Source organism: Ambystoma mexicanum, chromosome 12 (genome assembly GCF_040938575.1).
Source record: "Ambystoma mexicanum isolate Mex_15411 chromosome 12, UKY_AmexF1_1, whole genome shotgun sequence".
NCBI lineage: Eukaryota > Metazoa > Chordata > Amphibia > Caudata > Ambystomatidae > Ambystoma > Ambystoma mexicanum.
The window spans coordinates 605,615,357-605,627,417 of NC_090936.1; the positions used below are offsets into that span (position 1 = coordinate 605,615,357).

General features: G+C 43.0%; 2 protein-coding genes across 10 annotated transcripts in view; one reads left to right on the forward strand and one right to left on the reverse strand.

Annotated features, from left to right (window-relative positions):
• Positions 1 to 12,061, forward strand: part of LOC138513884 (uncharacterized) — a 588,633-nt gene that overhangs the window by 109,136 nt on the left and 467,436 nt on the right. The window lies entirely within an intron of this gene.
• Positions 5,541 to 12,061, reverse strand: part of SLC43A1 (solute carrier family 43 member 1) — a 383,027-nt gene continuing 376,506 nt past the window's right edge. Inside the window, exons 13-15 of the mRNA XM_069629016.1 lie at positions 8,924 to 8,997; positions 8,622 to 8,745; positions 5,541 to 5,983 (exon numbers count right to left, since the gene is read on the reverse strand). Of these exons, the coding sequence (XP_069485117.1) occupies positions 5,801 to 5,983; positions 8,622 to 8,745; positions 8,924 to 8,997 (381 nt within the window). The 3' untranslated portion in view covers positions 5,541 to 5,800. The remainder of the gene's footprint in view (positions 5,984 to 8,621; positions 8,746 to 8,923; positions 8,998 to 12,061) is intronic.

Below are 12,061 nucleotides of genomic sequence, written 5' to 3' on the forward strand. Positions count from 1 at the left end.
TTGACGGCAGCATCACTACCCTCTCCTTTTGTCAGATCTCCCTAGTCTAAAGCCTCACCGAATTTCTTAAAGCTTCCTTGACAGTCACTGCCTTGGAAAACCTTGACCACCATTTAAGGACATTCCGAGGATACAGTGCTAAGGATTTAAAATCATTTTAAGAAGTGCAGTGGTTTTATGTAAAACTAGAAATATAGCAAATTCTACTACTTTGAATGTAAACCGCACAAAATATGCAAGCAAGACAGATGATGATGCAATGGTTACAGGCTCTCAAAATGAACCTAGGATAACAAGTTCTTTTCCAAAGTTTGCTCCAACCTGGGCTGTTTTTGATGCAACATTTACAAGACGTGCCAAAGCAAATAACCCACATATGTGTTATGTCGGTCATACCAGGTACCCCAACAAATGGTTCTAATCAGTTAACTTTCTTGACATATCTGGAAAATGTAACAAAATATATTTGTGAAACATCTTCAAAATGTGTTACATTATTGTAACATGGGATTTAGGTATGTGCAGCAACTAATGATGTCTCAACAGTGTCTTTGTGATAGATTTGTATTGTGGCCCATTGTTCTGCACATGTGTATGGTATTACTTTGTGCTGTTGGCTCTTATTGATAGATCCAGTACTGCTCAAATGTGGGATGTCAAGTACAATGGCATCACTGTCCAAGAAATTCTCCAAGGCATACAAATTCAACAAGCCGGACAAGGGCACAAACACACTTGCTTGTTGCACTGTATGCCTGCTATCTGGAGGTGTTCTTCAAGAAGCATCCCTATGCAGAAATGTTTAATAAGTTAGAAGAATTCCAACCAAATATATCCAGAGCTGCTATACTGAACACCTGCTAGCAACCATGGAGAAATGTAGCATGTCTAAAAGAAATGAAGGCGTTTGACAATGTCCAAGGACAATTTCACCAACATTACAATGATGCAGAATTACATGGGAATGGTGGATTCTTTGTTGGCAGTAATACGGTTTGTTTGATGTGGTGACTGGAAAGAGCACATTCCATCAGTAGAAGCAACCATTGGGCATTTCTTTGTATTAAACTTTCATACTTACTCTGGGATGATGGGGTTTTCCCCCAAAAACCATAAGAAAAAAAAGCCAAATGTGCAATTACTGCACATTCTTCTTGTGAAAAAGCATCAAGGCATATAATGCCAAACATGGGGACCAGGGGTTGCGGGAGTATCCCCTGCTCTCCTTGTTCAGCATTATAGGCTTTCGGAGGTTGTGGGGTTCTCCCCGCTTCCATGCCATTGGAAGCGGGGGGCAAAAAAGAAAAAAAAAAGAAAAGGGGACCCCGCTGCATCAGCTCTGACCCACGTTAGCTGGAGGGAAATGATGCTGCAGGGGTACAGGAGTGTTGAGGGCACACTGCTGTGTGTGCTGCCGAAAACGGTACGTGGGAGAGTTGTAGGGGGATGCAGGATGGTGGAAAGTAATCTATGCAATCACTGTGCAACAGAATTTTGCAATCCGATCTTTTCGGATTTGCAATTTCCCGATGCGCAGTGATCACGTAGATCCGGAGGATGGTATACTATCTAGCAGAAATGTGTTTTTATAGAGTCAAATCCTGCAATATGGTAAGAGTGGGAAACTGGGTTGTGAGGAAAACTTAATATTCCATTCTGTGCTCTTGGGGCTGATTAAACACTATAACATCAAAACAGACCTTTCATTGTTGCAGGAGATTTAGTAGGCATGTTCTTATGATATTGTGCACAAACATCATTATGATGCCAAAGAAACACTAAACAGGGACGATATTGTTATGAATTGCTTATCTAATTTAAATGGATTGAAAATCTATTTTCATGCCTAAACTTGCCAACATTGCAACCAAGGCATTTTTAGTGATATAGTATTTCAAAATATGCTGGTCAAATCCTTGCTCCTGGTATTAGATTGTATAAGGAGTTCAGAACACAGATACACATCTCTGAAGCTAGCACCATCAATTTATGGGATCCTATGAACAAAAAACGAAATCTGTGTTCAAACTCAAAGAAGATAAAAAATAAAATTGGCTGGTACTGTCAGAGTTATGAGCATCCAGATCTGTGTGTCAACGACTACTTTCTGTAAGACGATCACAACATCAAGTAGATTTATGTGAGGCATCAGGGCTCTATGAATTCTCTGCTGTACCACCAAAAGCAAACTGGTTGAAATCTTACATTTTATCTCTCCCCCAGCAACTCATAGCAGAAACACAAACCGCAACTAAACAACTCCAACAACAGTAATTATTAATACTCCACATTAAAGGATCTTATCTGTTCCAATTGTTGATGGCATGGTAAGTGTACAAGTTCTGGATAAGTCAAGACATTCAGACATGCAAAGATGTGTCTCAAGCCCTAATCAAACAAATTGAAACAAGTACTGCTAGTATAAAAACATGTACACACCAAGCACATACAAAGACTACTAAATCAAGAGAATGGCAAGGGAAAAGGGGATCCAGGAAATTGCGCCCAATCACTACAGATCAAAAAATGGGTCAGTGTGCACAAATAACCAAAGATCGTTTTGTGGTTGTGTGGCGAAAGGAAGTGGCTGCCTCATGTCGCTCAGATACCTTGGCAGACACAAGGATAATTCTTGTTGCCATCAATGCCTCAGTAAGAGGAGTGACACATCTCTATGTATTTGCACAGGACACAGATGTTTTCACTCTTCATAGACGAAGGTATACACAATTCCCTGAGTCTTACTTTGTGGCTACTTCAAAACACTTAATTTCAATTGCAGAGATATTACCATGAGTAGGATCCTTGATGGCTTCTTCATTACCTGCAGTTTACACTTTGTCTGGGTCTGTTTGCACAGGTCCTTTGTCAGGGAAAAATGAAATCTCATACTGGAAAGCATTTACAATAGTGACTGAAGACCTTTTGGCATTCAATCAGAAACACAGGAATAATTCCTGAAGCGGTACAGAATAAACAGGAAGCATTCATTTTGCATGTCTATCACCTCAGAACCAGCATAACTAAACTTTCAGAGTTGTGCAGGACTAGGTTATCTAAGACAAGCTAGGAAAGGTTACCACCTACAAGAACTGCTTCGGAACCTGCCGTGAAGTGAGTCAACTACCACCACTCATGGCCAACAGATCTATCTCCCAATGGACATGGATGGAACATGAACAATGGAGAAATAGTGCCCACGCTCTGTGACATGCCATGTGCTCCTGACTCTATTCGGTAGTTGATAAGATGTTTGTGTGTGAAGGACAGATGCAATCCACCATGTAAATGCCTAGCAATCAACCTACCTTGTACAGAAATGTGTGAGAGTGGAGGAAACTATGTGAGGATGATTCCCACACTAAGATCCTCCAGGATATTGCAGCAGGAAATGTAGAATGTTGCCTTGCACACTGCCTCTTTCCTGTAATGTGTCAGTCTCACACCCTCCAGTCAAAAGATGTGCTGCAAAAATGCTGCAATAAATTATGCTGACACTGAAGATGATTTCAGCCAAGATGATGTTGATCACAATTAGTGACCTACTAAAGGGCACTAGATGGTTATATTATGTCAAGGTTAGCATTTTCAACAGATGAGTTCTAGATTATAATCATATTTCACAAGTTAAAATAGAGTAGCAATTGCTCAACTTTCATATTGTGAGGTTTTATATCCTTTGGAACATCCAATTAAAAGCACAAATGAGGTTTCATAATATAAATATATGGGCATTTTCGAGAGACCATTGACTCCAGAGTGAATGAGTGAGGGTCACTTCTTTAGGCATGAAAACATCTTCCAAATGAGACCCTTGAAACGTAAACCATCCACAAGAAACAGCGGTTTTGAAGATGTCATTGGCGGTTATCTTAATAGCATAATCAGTCTTACACACCACGCACCAGAGAGTGACACGTTTGACTTTTGTCATCTGTTGGTACTTTCTGATGACACAAGACCAGTTCCACCTTTTCCTCACTAAAACTGCTAAAAATATATAAAAGCTCCCTTGCTAATTTCTAAGAAACACACTATTTATTATCCGTGAAGTCTTGCTAGCAAAATGCAGGTATAACCTCATTCGCGCCCGTCTGCTCGCCCATATTCACCACCTTACTCTGCTGTACCCCCCATTCCACTGACACAAAACTAAGTGAATCCTTCTTGATAACTTACTATTTGTATTCTTCTTACTATTCATCTAAAATGTATACTTATTTGTTGGGTAGAAATACAGTAAATAAATGTTTTGCCTGACGTTTTTCCCTGTATTAAGTAAAATGTTATTCGAAATGTAATGATTCAGAACAATTTTGCATTTGCAAGTCTATGAAGTGAAAAATTGAGAATTTTTCCTGAGTCGAAACTGAAATCGTGCAGGGGCAGGCTGAAAATGTCTTTATTTCCATGATCTGGCAGGGCTGCCTGTTTCCCATTTAGGCGCTCTCTTCATAAATTGAGGACTCTGGCGAGCAAAAAGTCCACAGTGGTTAGTTTTACTTTGTGAAGCAATTAAGCAATATACTTTTCTCATCATACAACCCTCCAAATGAGTTTTCCCAACAGTTTCTAAATTCATAGTGCTAGCCACTGTAATAACATGAATGAACTAACTAATACTTAAAATTCTTGACTATTTTAGGTGTAGCATTCACTTTGGTCTTCTTAGGCACCGTCCTTTCGTCGCAGCCCATTCGGCGCAGGTCCCTCTAAGGCACGCCCCGTTCACCACAGCGAAACGGGTGCAGCGACCTATCCGCTCCAGGATATTGCTGTTTGCTTAAATATACTGTTGTCATAAGCACTAATAATTGCAGTGCTTTCGGTGACATTGCATTTAAGGCAAACACTACACGCTCAGTACTTGAAGCTGTACTGTAGAATGTACGTTAAAATAACGCAGGATGAAAAGATTGCAAAATGCAGCAAAGTGGGCATTTTAAATTCAATTTGATCTTGCAGTTTTTTTTAAAATGTCCCCCGCTTTCACTTTCATGAATGCGGGGGATACCGCTGCAGCCCCCGAATCTAGAAAACAATATATATAAGCAAACAGTAATATATCGGTGCGGATAGGTCCCTGTGCCCCGCTGGCCACGGCCAACAGGGCACACAGAAATGGGACTTGCGCTGAACATGCTGCATCAAAATGGCTGACGTCGAAAGAGCACGCTGAAATGTCCGGCTTTGAAAACCAGCAGCAGCTGGCTCCATTTTCTATGGGAGAGCTGGGACACCTTCTGACCAACAGCTTATGGCAGTCAGGCGGTAAAGCAAGCAACCAGAGCCCTTCTTGGGTAGGTTTGGCAATTAACTAGGTATCTAGGAGGTGATCCAGTGCAGGGCTGGACCCTCCTAGCTCTGTCTGATCAGCGAGCACTTTGGCGGTGCAGGTGAGCGCACCTGTGATGTTCCCCTCATCTTTCCAAGGGGGCATCAGACTAAAGAGCCAAGACTAGACATTCACGGTGTGTTGTATACTGCATGGATGGTCAGTAGTGTCATTAATGTTATGAAGCATGGAACAGTAAACCTCGTTACGGTTCAGAGAATTTATTTGAATATTTTTTATAAAAAATATACTGATAAATAAAACACCAATGAACACATTGTTTTTGAGACATATACAAGTCCGAGCTGCGGAGTGGGGGTGGTTTGTCCATTTTTGCATGTCCTAATTGAAGTGCTGACCTTGAGGGCTGGGCTGAAGGGACCGTCCCTTGGGCCGGCGCTCTCAATCTCTGGTTGGGCGTGTGCACAGGTTCTCCGACTCTCCCGTTACTGTCACTGACAGGCACTATGCCGTTGTGTCCCTGGTTACCATCCCGTTGGCTTCGGCCTCCTGAAGTTTGATGTGTGCCCCGTCTGCAAGTAGCGCCTCCTTGGCCCTTGCTTTCTTGATCAACTTCGAGCGGTAATAGACAAGGTATCCGGGGAGCAGGAAGCCGAAGAAAGAGAGAATCAGCAGGCCAACATTTACCTGTAGTGGGCAGTAGAGGGGCGAGGATAAAGAAGAAACAGCAACAAAGGATGAGAAAATGGGCACAGGAAGGAAGGGGCAAAGGTTGAAGTGGAACAGAAGGAGACGTAAAGAGAAAGAGGGGGAAAGGATAGGAAGATAAAGTGAGCGGAAAGGCAGCACGTTAGAGAGGAAATAAGAAGAAAGACGAGAGAGAGAGAAATGCACAAACTTCTTGAATATTAATCACTTTAAGAGGCCCTAAGTACAAGTCTATGACATTTGTTCCGTCCACTCCCCATCATATATTATATATAGAGTTTACCTTGTGCTGATCAGAGTGCATTGGTACCTACCTGAACGTGAGTGCCCGGATAACATGGGCAGGGTCCTCCTCCCTCCCCCCTAGCTAAGGGGGAGGCATGATGTAATGAGCCTGGGGGTGGGAAGCGTGCCAAATTTATGAAAATGCCAGTGAAGGGCAACAATGGGAACGGGTGTATCGGGCTGCATATAAGCCGGCGGGCGTCCTGCTGCAGCAGAATCCCGCTTGAGCAGGACGACTGCCGCACCGATGAACCTGTTTCTTTTCGGAAGCAACTTTTGGACACGGAGCAGTCGCCGCACCTTCAGAACTATTTTCACAAAAGTTTGTTTGGTGTGTTTTGCGTTTATTATGTTGTGAAAATAAACCTACAGCCTTTTTATGCCAACAAAGAAGACATGTCTCATTCTGCACCTTACTGGGTTGGTTATCAAAAGGGGCAAAGAGAATGAGCAAATGTGTTGGTACAAAGATGGACAAATGTCCAAGTTATAAGCATCCCATTGTGTAGAGGTGCTTGTCTTTAGCACCAGCACTGAGTAGACTATGTCCCTAGACACCAATGCAAAGCAGAGCCTTTCTACTCTGAGTCTTCTTTCTCGACAGTTGTTCTATCATGTGCCTCTTTGGGGCAGAAGTTTAGACTTTCGAAAGAAGCAGACCGGGCCCTCACTAGCTCCTGGAGCTGGAAGTGCATTGTTCTTAAGAGGAGTGGAGCTGTAGGGTACAGCACAGTGTCTGCCTCTTACCGTTGTACTAAGGTTCCAAGAGGTGGGGCTGGCTGATCTGTTCACTCCTATGCTGCAGAATTATCGCGACTGTCACAAGACTCCAAAAAGTATTATTCCCGTAAATATGCCCGTCCAGTTTACTGGCCCTCTAAGGCACAATCACTATGTGTGACCGTGATAGCCTAAAGCCGTGTTGTGTCACTAAACTGTTTACATTATGTTCCTTTCGAGCTGTGTCATTCTATGACTTTTTTTGTAATAACCAGAACTCCTCTTCCTGGCGGTAATGAAGCCTATACTAATATGGATCTAAAAAGACGGATAAGAAGGTGTTTGTGATTGGGGTGTGATTTCTCTCAGGTTCCTTAGATGGTGGTGTGCAGGATGGTGGCCGTGAAGAAGCCGCATGGTGGACTAGCACACTTCCAAAGGAAAGAGCCACGAGAAGTAGCTACCCAAAGGCAAAGGCATGGTAAAGGGTCGTCAGACGTGGTGTGAGCCTTTAGAAAAAGATACCCAAGGTGCTGTTGAAGAGGAGCAGTCATGAGTGGAAACTGCTTGAGGACTAGGCACATCCAAAAGAGGTTTCTACTTGAGGGCTTAGCATGGCCCTGAAAGGAAGGCAGCGTGACACTCAGAAATAGCCTATTCGCACCAGGAGCAGCGTGTGGTCCCCATGAAGTGCAATTCCCAAGCTGCCCCTTTATTGGGACATTTAAAATGAATTCTTATAGGTTGGGGAAAGAGTATACAAATGTGATCATGTATATCTTTCTTTGTAATTTGGAGCACCATCCCACTGTGACTTCACTCTTTTTAAAAAAAATAACTCTGGCACCCCTTATGACCATAGAAATGCCTGTGTTTTTATACACACGAGAAATGTGTTTTATAGGTTAACATTCTCCCATCTGTTATATCATCTCAGTTCTTCTAGCCAAATGGAGCACTGCGAATGGCTTATACCCTTCACACTGTGAGGAAAGGCCTTGCCAGCTGTTCATCCTTACCTGGAAGGAGTCCTTTCTGGCTATACCTTCCACACCCCCGTGGATTTGCATCATAGCTCGTGCCCTCTGCCGCTATCTCATAGAGAGCTGATCCATTGTCTCCTTGCTTGTTTTAATGTATCTCTATGTATTGGTTATATAAAGCCGCCCATGTCGAGGCAGAGAGTGGGTAGGGTACATAGGGAGATGCTCCGCCCACTCCTTAAAAACAGCATCCCATCTGTACTGCCTAGCCACTGAGTAGTCTTTGTTAAGCCCAAACACACTTTTCTAGGGTAAAGTTACTGCCTTCAAAATAAATATCATGAATCCATGTTACATATCTGTAAAACCTACATCTTGGCATTAACCTCTTACTCAGAAAAATGCCACCCTGCTGAACTGCAGTCTTATGTAAGTCTGCACCATGGGCATATGAAGAAGGAACCGGTGAGTGGACCTGACACGCTCCGCCAATTATTGAAATGACAACCTGGTGCTCTGCCTCCTTATGTATAGACCACACCTCGGGCATAATAAAAAGTTGTCTGTGAAGGGACTACACTCTCTCCACCATGCACTGATGCAAGGATGCCGTGGTCCGCTTCTCTTACCCAGAAGGGATCTCCATGCAGGGGCTCCACCATGGCCATGAACAGTGGTTGTTGCAGCAGGGCGACGACAGCACTGATCAGCGACTGCAGGCCCGTCAAGGTACCGAAATGCTTGGAGGGATACCTGTCCGAGGTCGCGAGGGAAAGGGAACATGTGAAAGTTATGGGAGAGCAAAGAAGATCCAGGACAATATCTGGTGTCTGCCTAAATGTAGCCTCTACCAACAAAAGAGAGTAAACCCTATGTTGGAGCATAGCCACTATTCTCATTAAAGTATTAATTTAGAAACATGGCTACTCACACAGCTGCATACAGCGCCCCGCAGGCCGAGTGAAAGAATCCACGGATTATAGTGTGCAGGAAGAACGTCAGAAACTGAAGTAAAAACAAAAGAGAGACAATCAAAAAACCTGAAAATCAGGATAATGTTGTTCCCTCCAACACATGCCAACAATCAGCCTTCCCCCAAATAACACAATCCCAAGGGTCCAAAGCACCAGAACAACCACAGACAAAGTAACTTGCACAGGTAAATTAATATTCATTTTTTTGTGTGCCATAGTTTATTGAAACTTTTCACAAGACAATAAATAAATCATAAAATGAGAATAGATGTTATTACTATTTACAGTTCTTAAATGTTTAAATTCACTTGATGGAAATATTTCATAGATAGATTCCCCCAAGCGAACATGGATCATAATCGAGCAATTGTTTAAAGTAGTAAGAGTAAAACCATTATGAAGCCCATTCACTTAGCGGTTCCAAAGAGAAGCTGAACTCAGATACTTAGGGTTAGGAAGGAATTTACCAAATAATTCATATCTAAGATAAAGAGTTGCAGGCTGAGAAGGTGTTTCAAAGTTTCCACAGACGTGCAAGGAGAGCATAACTGACAGACCCTCAGTTCGATGGGGATACCCTTTAATTGGACCCCATCGCTGTACAGTACCGAGCAGATTAAAATGAAAACGCATGAAAATGTGGCGTAATTTAGGATCTGAGAATCGTACCAGGTAATTTGGGAGTAAAGAATAATGGCGGTTAATTTTTACATATTCAGTATACGATTTGTATTTAACAATACGATCCTGATCTTTACACCATTCAAGTGCTTTCCATTTTTTATGTGTTTGTTAATTGGATTCGATAGAAGGGCCTCGTGATTACAACCTACCTCTTGCAACAAATTATCGCAATTCTGGACAAAACGATTTAGTGGGGGACATGATTGACTCGAAGCACCGTGATGCAGAACATCAAACAGTGATTGCTATGGGGGCAGGGGGTTTAAGATTGTATAAAATAAGTAACATTTCGTGCCCAAACCATGACTGAAGGCCCAATTCATGGCAAATAACCATTTGGTAAGGTGGAAGGAAGGCCAAAAAGTCTCTTCCAAAGTCGACCTTCCAATAAATTCAATTGGTTTGGATGCAGACATAAAAAGGTCTCCAACTCATATAGCATAGAAGGTCAAACTTTGCCAGTATAGAAGTGAATAAGTGGAATAAAAGTGAATTGACAATATCTCCACTTTATCCTTTGCATTTAGGTGTAAAATGGAGCTAGCTCCAGATCGCCCATTTTGGAGGTATTGTGAATGGGTAATCCCAAATAACTTAAGTTGGAAACAATATCCAAAGGAATACCGTCAATAAAACCAAGAGTGGTGCTGGAATGGTTTACTGTGGTGGTTCTGTGATTCTGAGTTTTTCCATTGTGTTTGTGGAGGAAGGAGTAGCTACCCCTGCTGCTCAGAAACGGACTACTACTAAATCACTGTTTCCGCATTGACAAGGTAAACGTAAAACCACAGCTTCTCTCTATTATTGTCGAGTAATAATTCCCTCTCGGAAAAGATCCTTGTAAGGACATAATGCAGGGATATTTCTCCTCTGTGAAAGGGACAGTGAGCTAAAGACTTGGTTGAGACTCTCCCAGGGGCCATCCACCCAAGAACAGGTCAATGGGCCGTGTTTGTGCCGGTAGAGGGACTCCCAGAACCCCCTTGTTTTGCATATTAAGTAACTTTGGGTTTCACCCTAAGTTACAAGGGGAATCCAGACTTGGACCCCTTGCTCACTGTTCTTAGAAAGACACAGCTCCACCTCACTGATGAGGCCCGACTACCCCGAAACACGTTTCTGGGCTTGCTGTTGGTGCTCTTGTTCAGAGGAGAATTGCCTAGCATTTCGGTGCTGGACTGCCCTTGGGAAGGACAAAGACTGATATGCAGGAATATTTCTCCTCTTTGAAAGGGACATTGAGCTAAAGACTTGGGTGAGACTCTCCCGGGGGCCATCCACCCAAAACAGGTCAATGTGCCGTGTTCGTGTCAGTGTCATTACATGAACAGATGTTGGAGATGGCGAAGGAGTTGCCACTCCGATTATCGCCGCCGGTAGGTGAGACAAACTGTGAAATCATTGTTTGAAATCTTAAAAAAGTCACTTAACAAATACACATGGTTAAAGATGTGAATGTTTTGACAACAGGGGAGGCCCCTCAATGGCCAGGCGTAAATCTGAAAGACTTCAATTTACAGAAGCTGGGCCTTTAGTGAGTGAATCAGTAGGGGTCTCTTCTTCGGACAAGGAGCTTATCCAAGCAGTTGATAGACAGGAAGAGACGCTGGAGCAAGGAGGTGCTTATTCACCCTCCTTCTATACAGAGGAGTTGGATGAGGAAAGAGGAAATTACTAAACCACTTCTTATGTTTCAACACCCTGCCTGACGTCAAGATGAAGCTCTGGACTCAGGAGGTGAAACCCAGGCACAGACTGCTTTATCTTCCCTCAATCAGGTGATTTCAACATTCGCCGGTCTATATGAAGATATTAAAGAAGAGGTTAGACTCTACCATTGTTTTGGCAGTCATTCAAAACAAATTGGACGCATTAGTTAAAAGCAGTGTACTGCATTAACCACGGGCATACAATCACCTCCCTATTACATCAGACTTATCACAAGCCGTTCTCATAATGGAAAAAGAGGCGGCAACAAACATTGCAATGCCTTTGTGTAGTTCTGTCTCAAATGGGCAAAGTTGTTTAGATACTTTGCAGTTAAAAAACATAACTACGAAAGGGGCATTCCAAAGAACCAGTGATAGTGGACACGGAAAACATTCAGAGTACCTTGCCAAGATGCAAGAAGGCACGTGGAGAAATTGCAAAAGCCATTAGAGCACATACGAAAAAGGCCAGGGAGAAAGTTAAACTAGTGAATGCTCGTCAGGGCAAATCTATGAGAAACCTAAGAATCCTGGAAGCATTGGCCAGGAACAGAGAAAAATCTGCTAAAGCTCCTAATCCCGAGAAGGTGACTGTTGCAGCTATAGTTATCAAAAACTTCAACGAAGAGGAGGAGGAGGAGGTGGAGGAGCGGATGGCGGTACGATCGGACTTGGGAGTAGTAACATGGAGCACGTCCATGG